Source organism: Patella vulgata, chromosome 5 (genome assembly GCF_932274485.2).
Source record: "Patella vulgata chromosome 5, xgPatVulg1.2, whole genome shotgun sequence".
NCBI classification, from domain to species: domain Eukaryota; kingdom Metazoa; phylum Mollusca; class Gastropoda; family Patellidae; genus Patella; species Patella vulgata.
The window spans coordinates 67,382,278-67,401,147 of NC_065883.2; the positions used below are offsets into that span (position 1 = coordinate 67,382,278).

General features: G+C 33.5%; 1 protein-coding gene across 3 annotated transcripts in view; it reads left to right on the forward strand.

The window, feature by feature from the left end:
- The window catches only part of LOC126820416 (inactive tyrosine-protein kinase 7), a 173,296-nt gene that overhangs the window by 123,336 nt on the left and 31,090 nt on the right, over positions 1-18,870 (forward strand). For all 3 annotated transcript variants that reach the window (XM_050548341.1, XM_050548342.1, XM_050548343.1), the window contains exon 7: positions 11,851-11,980. In XM_050548341.1, the coding sequence (XP_050404298.1) occupies positions 11,851-11,980 (130 nt within the window). The remainder of the gene's footprint in view (positions 1-11,850; positions 11,981-18,870) is intronic.

Genomic DNA, 18,870 nt, shown 5'->3' on the forward strand with positions numbered 1-18,870 from the left:
GCTGCTGAGCATCATTTGCATTTTTTGGACAATTTCTAATTTTTCACTGCTTAATCCACTCTACAATTGTGCTGAAATTGATTAATTAACATTTAATTAAAGGGGCATTATGTAAGATTTAGACAAAGAGCTGGACGTTCTGGCTAAAATATTTCAGAAAAAGATAATGCAAAATGAATATATTGAGAATTTCATCCAAATTACTTTATTTTGGGCAAAGTTATGAATGGTTGTAGTTTTGACAAGATATGTGCATTGATTGTAACCACCGTACTGTTCATTTGAATCTTAGCCTCGGTTCTCCATTTTTAAATTAAATCATTGAATGGCCAAACCGTTTTAATCTACTTAAAATCGGAGCCATCCGATGGCATCAAGAGTTGATTATGGTCTTATGTTAATAAATGTCTAATTAATAATTTATATAACATTTAAGGCCCAAAGAAAGACCTGCTATAGGCAGACTTAGCTCTTACATAATGCCTGCTTAATAAAACGAAACCAGAATTTTAAAGGTAGATGATATCCCGACTTCGATTCAATTGTATTAAAAAGAGGCGCATCCAAAAATTTAATTACAACTTGTACTGACTTATGAGAGAGGGTTTAACCTCCAATCAACAAAAACTAGGTCATTTCGGGAAAAGCATATGGTTCAATTTTATTTTAATAATTCACTGTCGCATAGGGGTCTTTAGCAGTGGGAGGAAACCAGAGAACCCGAAGAAAACCCATGAGGTTGAACCCTACTCCTTGTCAGGCACAAGCGGGGAATCAAAACCACGCCATTTGACTCAATGACAGACCTTATGATGCAACACACACACTTTAACCATTCGGCCACCAATCCCCCTGCAATTGAAAGATTATGCAAGATTTGAACTTTGATTTAGCAAATCTTCCAGCATGTTTCCTGATGCTTTCAAAATTATTTTATGTCGTCTTTTTACTGTTGATGTCGTCTTTTTACTGTTGATGATTATAAAACGTGTGAGAAATATGATTTGTGAAATTATCCCAACAATGCTACTAAAAATTCTTCTGCTTAAACACAACGGAAGGATATTTTTATTGTGGTCGTAAAAATTATGAGTCGGTGTCCCTCACATCATCAAGGTTTTTTGTGTTTGGAGGTAGTATTGATTGGGCTGGGAGAGACAATAGTAGTTGAGAGGAGTCTTCATCTTCTTTATCGTCACTAATATCATTTCAAATCTTCGTATGACCATGAATTGGATAATATCATGGATGAACTTGGGTCAACATGAAAGACTCGACGTAATAATAAAATCAAATAGTATGACATCAATATTAGGGAGTGAAAAATACCGGCCAATCAAATTAATCATTGAATAATTAAGTGGGACTTGTCAGACCCCATCTTTGATCAGGGATCACGGAGATACTCTAAATTGTCTTTGATTTCGGCACTTGAGGACTTTTCTATGTCAAAAGTCGAAGCACCCGAGTTGTTTTGATCTATTCATGTGATAATCACACAAACAGTAATATCGTTAATTTGATAATTTATATCTCATGGTCGTCGAATCTTACACAGTGTCTGCATAGCACCTTATTGACTTCTGCTTCAATCAGACTCAATCGTAAAATATGAGTGAAAAGTAAGTGACTCTGTCAGATTAAAAGAAGTCAAGCCAGGATCTAGAAATGAGGTGGTGGGGCATGGGGTTGAACATCCCAAACTTAGGCTGCCTGTCTACAGCTAGCTCTGCCTGAGAACAGGCCCTAAGCTAATTACCCAACATTTTAATTCCTACATCGACAATTTTAGTCGAAAACACTGAGTATGCTTTTAGTAATTTTTGGAAGTATTTATTTCTCTTTTATTGCCATATTGAATGAAATTAAATATGTTTATTTAGCCGCTATGTGTATGAAAGATGTCAAACTAATCAAAGACGAATCACAAAATAGTCCTCTAATTATTCAATATGGCGGTGTCCATAAAAGGTAATTTCACAGAGGCGGTTTTGATTGCGAAGACAAATTTAGGAGCATCTAACCTTGTTTTGAAAGATAAACAGATTGAAACTCTAAAGACAGTTTACAATGACAAAGAATTTATTGCAATATTACCCACTAGTACATATTATATATCGCTTTACCGGATTGGCAGAAGTTTACATTTTGCTAAAGACACGTGTTTACATAAAACACGTTCGTGCTCGGGTTATTTTTACTCTGTTGTGTACACAAAGCATTAGTCCGGCCGATAAGTCCCTCCCCAAAATGATCACGTGAGCGTTTTATATAACGGCCAATTGGGGCAGTGATCATAATGACGTATGACGTAGATGGATCGGTGCGTGTAGTTTGGGGGTTGAATGGTCTAAAGTGTGTGCTTTTTTTTATCATAACATCTGTTATTGTGTCAAGTGGCGTGGTTTCCATCCCAAACATGTACCTAACAAACGTAGGTTTTCTTCGGGTCCTCCAATTTCCTCCTACTGCTAAAGACCCATATGTGCAAGCTAATTATTGAAATAACATTGAACCATATGTTAGTCCCATAATGCCCTTGTTTTGGCAAGATGTTAAATTCCATTCCATACCTTCCGTTTCCTTACCAGTGGAACATATTAGAATTCACTAGATAACAAACTACAATTCACATTAATTCTGCCATATCTACATGGATTTTTTATCAGTTTTTTTTTTGCCCGCATGATTATAAGATGGATAATGGCGTGTTATTTTTGATTGACATATTTTTGATGATATTATTATAGTTGACAGTGAAATCAATTGATCTCAATAATTCTTACACAACTTCTATTTACTTTTACAAATTGTTGTCAATACAAAATGACAGCTTGTTGACATTGATTAATAAATGAGGTATTATTCAATTCTACTGCGGCACTAGTCAGCTAGAATTCAGTTCCACTGTGGTACCAGTCAGCTAGAATTTAGTTCCACTGTGGTACCAGTCAGCTAGAATTCAGTTCCACTGTGGTACCAGTCAGCTATATTTCTAATCCATTCTGGTACAAATCAATTCCATTGTGTTACCAGTCAAATATATTATAATTGCACTGTGGTACCAGTCAGATAGAGTTCAATTCCACCGTGGTACCAATCAGATAGAGTTCAATTCCACCGTGGTACCATTCAGATATATTTCAATTCCACTGTGGTACCAATAAGATAAAGTTCAATTCCACTGCAGTACCAGTCAGATAGAGTTCAATTCCACCTGTCAAAATAGAATTCTATTTCACTGTGGTACCAGTCAGATAGATTTCAATTCCACTGTGGTACCAGTCAGATATATTTCAATTCCAACTCAACCCTTGACTTTAGGATAGGCAGAACTGCCGCTGTCTCCGTAAAATCTTCCCATAGCACAGTAGGATTTTAAACCCCATTGTCGTTTTTAATGTTATGACGATATTGCACAACTTTTCAAATTATTCTGTCACTTGATGGCACTGAGTGACAACTTTAATTTATTTGTTAGCGCCACTTGTCTCACTTATCAGTCGATTCCTGTGAATGCAATTTCTAAGATGGTGAGTAATTTATTTTCAATAAAACAAACGGTTACACACTTTGTAATAAAGATGACCTTACATGAAATCCAATTGAAACTATCTCATCTATTATCATTGTGTCAAAACCACACTGGATGACAAAGACATTATGAAATACATTGTGTTCAAGTCTAGTCCCATTTATCATAATGATAAAAATCAATTTTAGATAATAAATAAATGTTACTTTTTACATTTTATTGAAATAAAAATATGTCTTTTTGCTATAATTAGTAATGAGAATAGCGGCAATACTATATACCGGAAAACCACTAAATACCAGAAAACACACTAAATACTGGAAAACACCCTAATAGTAAGTGCAGGGGGACTGCACCACACAAAATTTACACAAAAACAAATACACGGACAAGACATCATACTCAGGAAAACCCAGACTGACAGGTTTTTCCGGTGTTTTCCAGAGGACCAGGCTCCAGGTTACCTATTTAGTGTGTTTTCCGGTATTTAATGTGTATTCCGGTATTTAGTGTTTTTCCTGTGTTTTCCGGTATTAAGTGTTTTTCCCATTGTTTTCCGTTGTTTTCCGGTACATAGTATAGCCCTGAGAATAGTGTCAAAACCTTGGTTGTTTTAAATGACATTATCAAATACATATCAACTGTAGTCCAATTAGGGGGGTTGGACCGCAGAATGGTTAGTACATGCACGCTGTATCATATGGTCTGTTGTTGGGTCAACTGGCTGGGTTTCGATTCCCTGGTTGTACGTGACAAGGAGTAGGGTCGTCTGTCCATCCTCGTGGATTTTCTCCGGGTCCTCCGGTTTCCTCCCACTGCTAAAGACCCCTACTCGCAAGTGAATTATTTAAATAAAATTGAACTATGTGTTAGTCCCAAAATGACCTAGTTTGTGTCGAGTGGATGTTAAACCCTATCTCTCTCTCTCTCTCTCCGTCTCTCTCTCTCTGTAGTCCAATTAATTTTTCTGCTTTTAAATAAATGTCACTCCTTCATTTTATTTCAATAAAAAAAACATGACATTTTTCTATGTTTCCCTGTTGTTTAAAATCAAGCTGTCATGGACTGTGTCACGTCATAATCTAGACAACGTCATGAATATTCTATTGATTTGCATGTACAACACCAAGATTTCTTTTTTCATTTTTTTTTTTTTTCTGTGCATCAGATGACCACTAATTTTCTGCTCGATCAAGTTTAATCAGTTGAGTAATACTCGTCGTGTATTTCTGTCATCTTATTTTCACGTCTCTGTCATATCATATCGTTTTCTCGCTACTTTATACAATGTCATATCATTTCTAAATTGAGGAAAATATTGGATGCTAAAAACCGAATGCAGATGTCTCTCTTTATAGAAGTTTTTAGAAGTGATGTCTTTGTATCAGTTTAGATGTAGATTGACATCAATACATATTGTTGTTAAATGGTTAATGTTGAGAATCACTTTGTATCAATTTACATGCAGATTGTCAATAAACAATTATTATTAAAAGGTTAAAAGTCGAGAAAGTCAAAATCACTTTTGATTGATTAGAAAAAGAAAGGGGGGGGGGATAGTAGAGGGGAGAGTGCTCGATTAAGGGAGGGAAGGAAAAGATGAGAGAAGAAGATAGAGGGGGGAGAGATGGAGAGTGACAAAAAGAGGAAAGATGAACCAGAGAGAGAAGGGTTAATAGAGAGACCCAGAAAGAGATAGGGGGAAAAGGGGAGCAAGTGGGAGAGAGAAGGGGGAATAAGAGGGGGAAAGACAGGGTGAGAGAAGTGGGAAAGAAAGAAAGAGGGTATTAATATTTCTGCTATCTCAATAGCAACATAAAGGTTTCAATACACCCCCAAACATGCATAAAATACACACACCAAAATATACACAAAATACACCCCCAAATATACACCAAATATACCATAAAATACACGGATAAATTTTACACAAAATGCACCTCTTCAAAATATTCACAAAATACACCCCCAAATATACATCAAATTCACCCACAAATATACACCAAATATACCACAAAATACACCCAAAAATATACCCCAAATATATTCATGAAATACACCCACAAATATACCACAAAATACACCCACAAATTTTACACAAAATGCACCTCTTCAAAATATAAACACAATATACACAAAATAATATTTCAATACTGAATTCATCATATCAGCGAATAAAAGCAATTGATGTTAAGTGGGTTATATTCCGGTAGTTGCCTATATTAGTCACATCAAGAAAATTAGAATCTTCAATGTCTTTTGACAATAAATCAAGTACAAAGAGTTTTAAAATATCTCAGACATATTTAATTAATCATCTTTATTTATATCGTTTTGATCGGACGTTATTTGAAACTTTGATATCTATTGGATGATCTGGCTCAATGGGGGTGCATTACAGACGTGGAGCAATTGAAGATAGCCACACATCAATATGACAATATTCCAACGTCTTGCATCGACGGAAGAATATTAGCCGTCGGTTCTTAAAGGCATGTCAATCACATTCCTGACAAATTTGAGAGGTAATTTATAATTCGTTAGATTTGAGCGATTAATCTAAAGATCTGCGGAAAATAACACAAATCTTTTATTATATAGATTATTAAACATTGATAAACTTTTCAGACTCGCGCACCAAAGGTGAGACGCTTTTGATGTTTTAATATCGGGAAGAACGATCCTAACTGACAGCTCGGATGAGACCTGTCATAATGTTCTATCGTCATCGCCATTTGCTGGTGGAAGTACGATCAATAAATTAGATTTTCATGCAAGATAACGATCGGTTTTGATGAACAGGGGCAGCACCCCAATCTGAATTGTATGATATTATTTTGTAGTTGATCAACGTAACATTTCTCGTAAGATTTGATAAGCAGAAAGTCACGATCTTGAATTAAAGGCACTGTGCATCGTTTGCATTTTTCCGAAAATATTAAATTTTCCATGGGTTATTCCACACTAAATTGTACTCAAATTTATTACTGTACCCCACCTTTCGAAGAAAGCAGGGGATTATTAAAATGGGTATGTCTGACTGACTGAACATTTTATGCTTAGACTAAGTATAGATAATCAATTTGATTGCTTAATACTTTTGAAAAAGATAAATGTGCAATTAATTATTGTGTCATCAGTTTATTTTGGGATTCTGGCATCAGCCTCACTGTTTGCTTGTTTAACATTTAATTAAAAAAACAAGACCAAAATAACAATGATTTCTCTAATTTTTGTGCCCACGTTGCCAAATTTAATTTAATAGGATTTCCCAAACATTGATTTTGGTTTTAATTTCATCCTCGCCCAAACGCAACGCTCAAACCCCTAATGCACATATGCAAATGTTACTAAGAGGAACTGCTCACATAACCCAGTTGCCCAAAAATATTTTTCAAATGTCATGTACACCCACCCTCCCCTATGCCCATACGCCCCTGTTACTAAAAACAAAGTTTCCCATCACCAAAATATTTGATTGAATATCATTTGCACTTCAACCCCCCACTGAAGAACAAACTCCCCATCCTTCCTTTGCATGCCACTGTTACAAAGTCCAAGTGCCCAAATAGTCCAATTTACCAATCACCCAAAAATCATCCACCCCACAACTCCACCCAGGCAACCCTCCATGCTTCCTCCATGTTACCAAGTGCAAGAGAACCGCAGGACACATACACGATATATTACCACATTGCCGTGACGATTATCACTCTACGTATAATAATATCAGTACAGATAGTTTATAACTCCTGTTAATATTCCTCTGACTAATCTCTTTACGCTGGTTCGGGCCTTTTATCTGTAGCCATGTTTTCAAATGCACTCATTCCATATTTAATGGAGATATTTTGTTGTTCCGAGGTGTGAAAAGCTGTTTTGGTTCGGCTTCAGCAGTTGATAGAACGCAAGTAAAAGTGTTTTATTTGTTAATGATACTGGTATTCGTATGTTTTGATATCGATGAACACATGTGTCTAATCATCGTTTAATGGAACTCTTTTTACTGTTACCAATGGTATTTTATTGCAATTAAAAGAGATGTGAACATATTTAACCATAATTTGTTGAGAACACCCGATATCACTTTTCAAATTTATTACATTTTTGTACTGAATGATATGGAACATTTAATTTTTAAACCAAAAATGATGTATACTACCATAAAAGAAATATCATAAAACCTTACTTTTATTAAAAACGTTTGCAGACGCTAATTCTTGTCTAATTGTAGTCTATATAATGTAACGCTTACCGATAGCCATTGTGTTTTATTGGATTAAAAGAAATGTGTAAATATTAAAACTTTATTTGTAAATGAAATGGAGTTTAACGTCCTACTGTTTGCTCCAAACTGGGCTAATGAAGACGGGCATATGACATACAGTGTGCTATGAGGGAAATTTTGCCCAGACAGCGGCAATATGGCCTATTCTTATATCGAATTCCAACTGTCAAGGGATTTTTACTTGCATACCAATGCGTATGTGGGACCACGGTTTTTCATCCCATCTGATCGACTAGACAGCTGTCCCTGTCAGGCCCTCAGTCCTGCATCAAACTTTATTTGTATAGAACACCTAATATCACTTCTCAGTGATGTGTGTATTCATATTTTTTAATATCACTGAACAATGTATGCTTTTTGACAGTTAACTATTGTATTTTATTGCAAAATGAAATGAAATGAAATGAAATGGGGTTTAACGTCCTACTGTTCTGCTCCTATATTGGGCTAATGAAGACAGGCATATGTCACAGTGTGCTATGAGGGAAATTTTGCCTGGGCAGCAGCGCTACGGCCTACTCTTATATCGAATTCCAACTGCCAAGGGATCTTTTATGTGCACGCCAATGTGTACACAGGACCTCGATTTTTCGTCCCATCTGAAGTATTTTATTGCAATGCTAAGAGATGTGAAAATGTTGAACCATAATTTGCGTAGAACATCCCATACTATTCTTAAAATTTGTTCTATTTTTGTAGTGAATGATAAATGAAACACATATATCTATATTTAATTATAAAAATAGAAATTTATGTTATGTTTCATAAAAGAAATGAAAGTAGCAATATTGTTATTGATATATAAAATCCAATGAGTCTTTGCATGGACTTAAAACATACTATATTTACGATCATCTACAAACTGCATCTTAAAAAATGCCACATTTCTTTAAAAACTATAATTTTTAATTTGGTATGGTGCTTATATATTATATAATTACCCAATAACAATTGTTTACATTAAAGGGGCATTATGAGAGATTAGATAAAGAGCTAACAATTCTTGCTATAATAGTTAAAATATAGATAATGTAACAGGAATATTCTGAAAATTTCTGACAAGTTACTTCACTCTGAGCCATGAAATACTCAAGTAATTGACAAGTGGAGGCCACTTGGAGTATATTTTGGAAAGAACATGATTTTTATGTAAAGCCACCAAGATACCTGAAACTTTGGGGAATGATCGTACACAGATAGATATTTAAAGATACATTATGGGAGATAAGATAAAGAGATGGCAGTTCTCGCTATAATAGTTAAAAACTAGATAGTGTAAAGGTAATTTGCTGAAAATTTCAATCAAATTGATCCACTATGAGCCGAGAAAGAAGCGGGTGAAATTTTTGCATAGTCTTGGTCATCATTACTAAAATCATTAATATAAACAGCATAGTCTTGATTATCCACTTTTTTTGATTTAATTATCAATGGCCGTTAGCGGCATATAGGAATCTAATCCAGCCAACATCGAAGGATAGCCTTGACATTGAGAGTTTATTATGGTCTGGATTAGTTAATTAATGTCTAATTGATAATTTAGATAACATTTCAGGCCTAAAGAAAGACTTGTAATAAGCAGATTTTGCTCGTGCATAATGTATGTTTTAAGTCCAAGCAAATTTCATCAAAATTGCTGGACCTTTGTAGGATTTAATAAAAAATTTATGGGTTCTGTTTTTTGGGGGGTCACCCTATACCAGAGCTTAAACGATTAGAATTACTAGATTAATAAGCATATTCAACAATCAGTATGATTAGAAGATGACAAATTATTCTGGATTGCATAGGCTCATTGTTACTTTAATGATAGAAATTTGTGTCATGAACACCTAGTACCACTTCTTATTTGAGGAGTTCTTATAGCTAGCATGTATTTAAGTAAAAGGAGATTTTTTGTATAACCTAAAAGATAATCTCATGTAGTGCTTACGAGAAATTCACTTTTATACCATTTCTTATTTGAGGAGTTCGTATAGCTGGCATGTATTTAAGAAAAGTTGTGTAGTGCTTACGAGAAATTCACTTTTATACCACTTTATTTGAGAGTTTGTATAGCTAGCATGTATTTAAGACAAAGAGATTTTTTGTGTAACTTAAAGGATAATCTCATGTAGTGTTGACGAGAAATTCACTTTTATACATCAGCTTTATACCGTGTGCAATTTGGTATTTGACTGGATCCTACCCTTAACACAATTTGTTTTCTCAACAGACACCAATGTTACTCTTAGAAGTTCGTAACGTGAGTCAAACTGTTTTCTCCATGTTCAGAAAAAACAAACAGAGGTTTCGGAAGTGGGCCGACAAAGATGTCTTCCCATCCCAACACTCTTTACCACGATGAACGTCCTTACGTGTGGGTAATCCGCAGCATCTGTCTCAACAGTGCTGGATGAACATTGCCAGCATAGCAATCAAGTCGAGACCTTGAATCCTCGTCGATAAATGTTGTTAGAACATTCTGCTTACACCTGTCGCACATTTCCTTATAATATAATTCGGATGATGCCGTCTTCGGCTTTGTAAAAACAACACAAAACATGTGCCGAGAATTCATGTTCAGTAATTGAAAACATGGACGTCTTAGCTGCCATATTCCTCAGGGGGTGTTTTCTGGTTCTCTCGAGGTTTTTTCGGTATCTTCTGTTTATTTGTTGAAAGAATCTTACTGTTACATTTCCACATTTGATTCATATGTTACCACGGCGATTCTCTGAGAACGGAACTTTCTATAAACGTATCGTGCAAATGTCAACATATTCGTGACATTTTTATCCCAGCAAGCTACATTATTCAAGTAGCCTCGATAGTTTCTTTGTCTCCCACTCCCTCACATCGTTTGGCCGAATGTGTTTGGATGAAATTCAGATATTCAAACGATTCATTAAGTGTAACTCAAAATATCTGAATTTTTCTTCACAACATGGCTAATCAGGTGTGAATTATGAGCGTGTTCTTTTTAGATATTTTTTAAAAATTTGTAAGATTTAATCTCCTCCTATAAAAACAAGTTGAGTCGATAAAGTTGGGTGGTCGTCTCGTTTTTCTGGTGATAAAATTTCAATATAAATCTCTTATCAAAACATTCACATTCACAAGAACATACTTCATAAATTGTGTTATATAGATGCTTACAATGATTAATATATTAATTACGTAACATATTGGATTAAAGGCACACCACAAGAATATACTTCATAAATTGGGTTAAAGGCACACTAAAAGAAACTACTTCATAAATTGGGTTAAAGGCACACCACAAGAATATAATTCATAAATTGGGTTAAAGGCACACCACAAGAACATACTTCATAAGTTGTATTATAAAATATAAATTATTATAAAATATAAATTATATAACAGATTGTATTAAAGGCCCACCACAAGAACAGACATAATTTTGGGTAAAGGCACACCAAAAGAAACTACTTCATAAATTGGGTTAAAGGCACATCACAAGAATATACTTTATAAATTGGTTTAAAGGCACACCTCAAGAACATACTTCATACATTGGGTTAAAGGCACACCACTAGAATATACTTCATAAATTGGGTTAAAGGCACACCACAAGTATATACTTCATAAATTGGGTTAAAGGCACACCACAAGAACATACTTCATAAATTGTTGTATAAAAGTGATTAACATATTGGATAAAAGGCACGGCAAGTCAGATTGGGCACATATACCTCTAAAGTCAAACTTATCTCCAAATGGAAGACTTATTATTTTATTATTCCTTGGTTAGAATTGATGGATTTAAATAGCAAGAGTAATTATGCTCTGCCTTTGGCATGACACTCATCGGCATTCATATGTTATTGTTTCTGAAGCACAAACTTTACAATTACTTTCTTGTTATGTTACGAAATGGATTTTTTTTATTTTAAAAAATAGATCAGAATATTAAATGTTAACCATAATGTTAATAATTATACACAGAAATTATGACAATAAAAAGATATATTTTTATATGTTAATTGATTATAAAATTTATTTTTATTATTTCTTTTTTTTTAAGGTTTAGATGACATTATGCCTGGTACATTCGAGCCAAGACTTTTGGCCAATAGTCGATTGGTGATACCATTACATGAGAGATTTGAGTTGAAAATTTTCCCACCAAAAGGAAAACCGAAGCCATCTTTCCGGTAGGTGTTTAATTAACTAGCATTCGATTCTTCATCGTCTGTTCAAACTTATTTAAAGTGGATCCACCATCTTTCTCCAATTACATAATATTTAGTCTAATGTTTTTGTGTTGAAAAAAAAAAGAGTAAAGTTCATGAAGTTGTTGGCACTTGATTTTCCACTTGCACATAACAAACAAATAGAAACTGAGAAGACAAACACGTGGACATATCACACATATAATTCATGGTTTTTTTTATATCCTGATCCATCTGCCCCCCAAATCTTGAATTGAGCAGGTAGTTGACCAAGCCTGGGACTTAAATTATTCTGGCATCAGCCCCATAGGCATTTACAAACAAAACATTTGAATGCACAAATTAACTTATTTTACTGATATCAGATTAAATCTGAAAAATTGACAATAATATATACCAGTAGTTACTCTACAAAAAAAAATTGTCAAATTATGTATTATGGTAGGGTAAGAACACCAAATATTATATCATATTATTTGTTCTGATCGGGTAGGCACACCAAATATATGGTTTTGTGTTTTCCGGAAGGGTAGACACTTCAAATATTGTATGGTTTTATGTGTTCTAAAAGAGTAAGCACACCAAATATAGGGTTTCATGTTTTCCGAAAAGGGAGGCACAACTAATATTATTTTGCTGTATGTGTTCTTGAAGGGAAGACAACCAAAAATTATATGGTTTTATGTGTTCTTGAAGGGTAAATGCACCAAATGTTATATGGTATTATGTGTTCTAAAAGAGTAAGCACACCAAATATCAACTATGGTATGTGTTCTGGTAAAGTAAGCACACCAATTAGTATATCATATGTGTTCTGGTAAAGTAAGCACACCAATTAGTATATCATATTTGTGTTCTTGAAAAGTAAGCACACCAAATCTTGGAATCATGATTAAAATGCTCTTACCGCTTTAATGAACTGCCGATAAACTTAATGAAATAATTTAATTTATATCGTGGAGTTGTCGTAATTTGTAATGATTGTTACAAACTAATAAAACTAGTGAACCCTAAAACTAATTACGCAAGTATTGTACGAAGACATACACAAGATTGGATTTGAACTAAATTGTTCCGACACTTGTCCAATTTGCTCAAAGGGAGAAAAACTTCTGCACATTTTTTTAGCCATCATTGATTGGATTTCAATTGATCTAACTTTGTCCTCTTGCAAATCTTTGTCGAATTTTAATTAATTTTCTTTTCAGACGACATTGACCCGTGGTTTTATTTCTTGAAAATGAAAACCTTACTCGCAGTGAATAGACACTTTTGGATATATTGATTCGCGGACGGTGTATTGTTTGTTGTAATCGTCTTTTGTCCGAGAAAATGTTTTATTTGTCTAATGTGTTATATGACGATTCACATTGGCGCCAGGCGTCGAGTTTGTTTACATAAACGGTAAATGGGAACCATGATGCATGTTACGAAAGATCGTAATAAAAGGGATGGAAGAAATTGTGGAATATATATTGCAATATTTCTCAATGACTAGAAGACTCCAAGGCTCGGCATGTGATAGATATTGGTGTCTATAGCTTCCAGGATTCTAGTACGAAGTAAATGTTGTATAAACATTATGGCGCTCTCCTGAAAATATTACTTACAATAACCTGATTTATCAAATGAAATAAAAAAAACAGAAGATCTTTGTGTCTACAGGAATCAGGAGTAACTATATAAACAAATCTTTTTTTATAACTCAAATTTTTGAGGCAAATTTTTGAAATTTGAAAATAGTCAACCTAAATTATACTTTGAGACAAATTCTTTACATTTCAAATTAGTCAGTTTAAATTATACATCTTGGAGGCAAATTCATCAAAATTAGAAATAGTTTAATTTTTACTTGTTTGAGGCAAATTCTTTAAATTTAAAAACAATCGGTTTAAATTTGAATTGTTTGTGTCCAATGCTCTAGATAATAGTATTTTATTTATTCACTGACAAATGCAAGTAAAAGAGCGCATACAGTTATTTTTTTTGGGGGGGGGAAGGGGTGCGAGGGGGAAACAAATTCTAAAAGGGCACATTTCCTATATGCCCAGCAGAGTAAACCATCAAAAATTATTTTCCCTTCTAGTTCATAGATATCTATAGTCAATATTTTCTTATGGTTTCATTTAGGTATTCCTATTATTGGATGACAAAGTATTCTTGAATTTATTTAGGTGTTGGTGGGATTGGAGGTTGGTCTGTTGTTCAGGGGTTGGAGATTGGTGGGATTGGAGGTTGGTCTGTTGTTCAGGGTTTGGAGATTGGTGGGATTGGAGGTTTTGGTGTATTGTTTAGGGGTTGGAGATTGGTGGGATTGGAGGTTGGTCTGTTGTTCAGGGGTTGGAGATTGGTGTTATTGGAGGTTTTGGTGTATTGTTTATGGATTGGAGATTGATGGGATTAGAGGTTGGTGTATTGTTTAGGGGTTGGAGATTGGTGGGATAAGAGGTTGGCGTGTTGTTTAGGGATTGGAGGTTGGTCTTTTGTTTAGGGGTTAGAGATTGGTGTGGGGGTGTAATGGAGTACAATTTCCACATCCATAAATTCTGTAAATGAATCATAATATATTTACTCTAAAAATCCCAAGAAAATTTATAGATACATGAAACTTCTTAATTCAAATATGATCTGACAGGTAAATATTTTCTTTGAAAAGTTACATTCATCCTTTTAGTGTACAGGTTTCAAGAAAGATACAGGTACTTTTACAAGACGTTTTACAAAGTGTAGCCAGAAGGCTCTGCTCTACAACTTAAGTGTTTTTCGTAACCCGAGTACTTTCCTCTGGTCCCATCGATATCCCATGTTCAGTTTTTGATAAAGATAAACAATAGATTAAGAATCTACAAGAGTATATCTACAATTACTAATGCGTTTGTTTTCATAGGTAAAAATAATAAGTAATGTAAAGGGATAGAAATTTACAACTCAGCGTGAAGGATGAAACAAGTCTACCGATCTAAAAGTTTGTTAATCTAATGGAAATATTATTGTATCTTGACCTTCATACGTTGAGGCCAAACCAATTTATTTTTAGTTCTTCTCAGAATCTTGATAAATAAAGGAATATAAGTTTTGTGAAAGATGGGGAGGGGGGGTATGTTTCATTTCTTAAAGATTTGGCATTGAAAATTTTTGAAAAAAAGCAACCAATATTTAATGAAGAAACTGGGAGGAAAATTTTGAAATAGTTTTCTGGGAAAACAGAAATTGAAATTGGCTTGGCCTAGGGTTTTGCGTTTTAATTGTTTGACTTTGTACAAGTGTTCTTCAAGTGTTAATCTTGACCTTGAAGATTTATTTCAGAAAAAATTTCAGTTATTTTCTAGTTTCCTTTGATATGATACTAGCTGTTTTACATCTGGCTTTGGGAGGGGAATGGTGGATGCAGGTAATGAAGAGGGACCGAGCGGTCTAAAGCATGAACTGTATATCATAAGACATGTTGTTTATATATGCAAGTCATGGTTTAGATCCAGGTTTTTACGTAGTTTCTCCAGGTCCTTGGGTTTCCTCCCATTTCTAAAGAAGCGTACTTGCATGCAAGTTATTGGAATTAATATATATAACATATGAAATAACTTAGTTTGGGTCAAATTATTCTTTAACCCCAGTTCTCTCGCATTTTATTTGTACCAGTATGAAAATTATAAAATATTTGTGCAAGAAAAAGATCTGAACAATTGAACAAAACTTAAATTTCAAATCTTTTTACATATTTGTTGAGTATACGAAATCAGCACTTTTTGAAATAAATTAAAGACTGTCGCTTAGTATTAAACTGAGTAATTGTGTATACATAAAATTGTACCTTGTGTTAAACTAAAGAGGTTTGCTCTTTTGACATTTAATCTGTTGATCCACACAGTTTAAATCCTCTGTGGCCCTTGTTATATTTCTTTAATAATCTGTGAATGACCAAAGTATTGTTCTAATTTAAACATCTGCTTTTACATCAGGTGATATCGCAGACACCAAAGTATTAAGTTGTCATGGTTTCAAATATTATTTATTTCACTCAGAGAATGAGTAATTAATATTAAAGGCACATCTAGAGCTGGAGAGACAATTAGGGTATGAAAAAAGATAAGTACCTCTGTAATTACAACCTTGCTTGGTCCTCATTATAGTACCTGTCAGCTGGTATTTGTTAGTTCATCAATTGTTAGTGGTTTTTAATGTGAGAATAATTTGAGGGTCAATAAAGGGACTTCTGGTTTCAATCAATTTACAATCAGCAGAGAGAGGAAACAGTTATTGCCAGGTTTATTATTATAGATATTGGTATGTCTGTCATTTGTCAGTGATCTCAGGTATTCTGGTGCCACCATGGTTGAAATCATCTTCTCATAAATTGAAATTGTTCTTGCATTTGGGCGAAAATGAATATTGTTGGTTCAATTAGATGTGCTGTGTTTCTGTATCTTTCCCCATTAAAAATTTGATATCCCTAGATTAAGCTAATGTTTATGTCAAATACCTAACTAATATTAGTAATTAAACAGTTTTATTATATCAGTAATTAAACAATCTTATTATATTAGTAATTAAACAGTTTTATTATTTTAGTAATTAAACAGTTTTATTATTTTAGTAATTAAACAGTATGATTATATTAGTAATTAAATGGTCTGATCATAACTGTAATTAAATAGACTAATTATATTAGTAATCAAACAGCCTAATTATATTAGTAATTAAACAATCTAATATGGAAAAATAGGTGAAACAGCTTCCCCAATTAAACAATCTAATCAGCTACTTAGGTAGGCATGTTCATCACTGAACAGTTTATGTCAAAAATCAAACTAATGATATTAATTGAACCAACTGGTTAATTATTAATTAAGCTGATTATATTAGTTATTAAACCGAATGATTATATTAGTAATTAAACATCATGGTTACATTCTTAATTAAACAGGCTGGTTACGTACATGTACATAAAGTTGCATAAAAATGAGATTATGCTGCGGAAACAGAACCACGACAGAAGGAACAGTACTTTTCAATATCCCTCCATTTGTTCGCTGCTGGATAAAAAATTAAATATGTCTAGTCAACACCTCCGACTATTTTTTGGCACATGAATGCTAGCCTACGTAATATATTGTATAAAATGTAAATAACCAAATACTGAAAGGGGCCTAGCCATAAGGTACTTGAAACCCCCCCAAAAAAACTGCATATTTGATCGTAGATTTTCATCTCGGTAATTCATTCAGCGAGAAAAAATATCAATCTTAGGAAACAATGTAAATACTGGAGGAATGTCAGACTTGCAGACGGGTGATCATAATATCCGAGAAATGCTGTTTATTATCAGGGCTCCATTTTGCTATAAGAATGTTGACCATGTTTCAGAAGAAATATAAGTCAATACTCGTTATCTATTTTGTTTTTTTTTAACCTCTGCACATCTTTTGCACTCAAAGAAATGATTTGACTTGCGGAGCCAATGTGCTCAACTTGGATTCAGTTTTCTGTCAGTTTTACGAAAAATACGAGATTCCAAACACGATTAACTTCACCAAAGTAAATTGGTGTATTTTGTAAGAGGTAAATGATCGCTGTTTTTGTGGAGAAAAAAAAAGAAAAGAAAGGAAATTGGAAAGAAAATACAAACAACACTTACACCATTTTGCTCGTGAAAAATGTTAGTTATTCAGAGAAAATATTTTCACTAATTGTCAGGAAAGAGGGAATCAAACAAAAACTAAATTCATAGTTTGAAAAAAAATAAGTGAAACAGAAGTCTATCTAAGTGCTTGAACAATTAAAAAGCAATTCTAGAATGTAGAAAAATAATTTTATTTTAATTAAAGGGGCTTATGTAAAATTTAGATAAAGAGTTGGCCGTTCTCGCTATAATATTTCAAATTACTTTATTTTTAGCAAAGTTATTAATAGTTGTAGTGTGTGCATTGATTGTAAACACCTTACTGGTCATTCGAGTTTTAGCCTCGCTTCTACATTTTTAAATTAAATCATTAAATGGCCAAACTGTTCTAATCTACTTAAAATTGGAGCCATCCGATGGCGTCAAGAGTTGATTATGGTCTTATCATGTAAATAAATGTATAATTGATAATTTATATAACATTTAAGGCCCAAAGAAAGACCAGCAATAGGTATATTTAGTCCTTAAAGGCCTGTTTAAAGAAAGTTGATAAATAATTATTGGGATTGCAAGAGAAGGTAATTTTTGTTAAATGGAATGGGGTTTAAAGTCTCATCAACACTTTATTGCAGTCATTTTTGGACCGATATAATTTGTAAGGGATTCCTTGACGCATCAAGACTTTAAACTTGTTGATTAATCGTTATTGTATTATCAGTAAATAGAATAGAATAGGGTTTTTATGAATTTATTTTTATGAATTTATTATCAGTAAATAGAATAGAACAGGGTTTTTATAAATTTTATACATTTTTCGTCTAATCAGTCTGTAAACCATTATTTTTTTTAACAATAAATAGTTTTTCTGTTACAAATTTCAACAAACTTTTGATAAACATTTTTTGACTAATCAGCGTATTTTTACTTGTCAATTCATCTGTTAATTTTTTATCAATGAATAGCACAGGGACTTCTGTTCACGTTACATCAGAATCTGTTTGTCGTCTGCTTGTTGTGTATATTTTGAGGAGATGTAAAACATGTGATCTGTTATAGGATCTGGTTCTCGTATTGAGTAATGACAACCATTCCTTTCCTCTCCATCTTAAAGAGACGAATTACACCAGTTGATAAAATACACCCGATGTCATCGCATTCCGCAGAACCAGACGAAACAAATTCAACGAATAATTCACAATTAAAGGGGATGAACTCTATAATAATATTGACGATATATTAAATTACGTTTTAA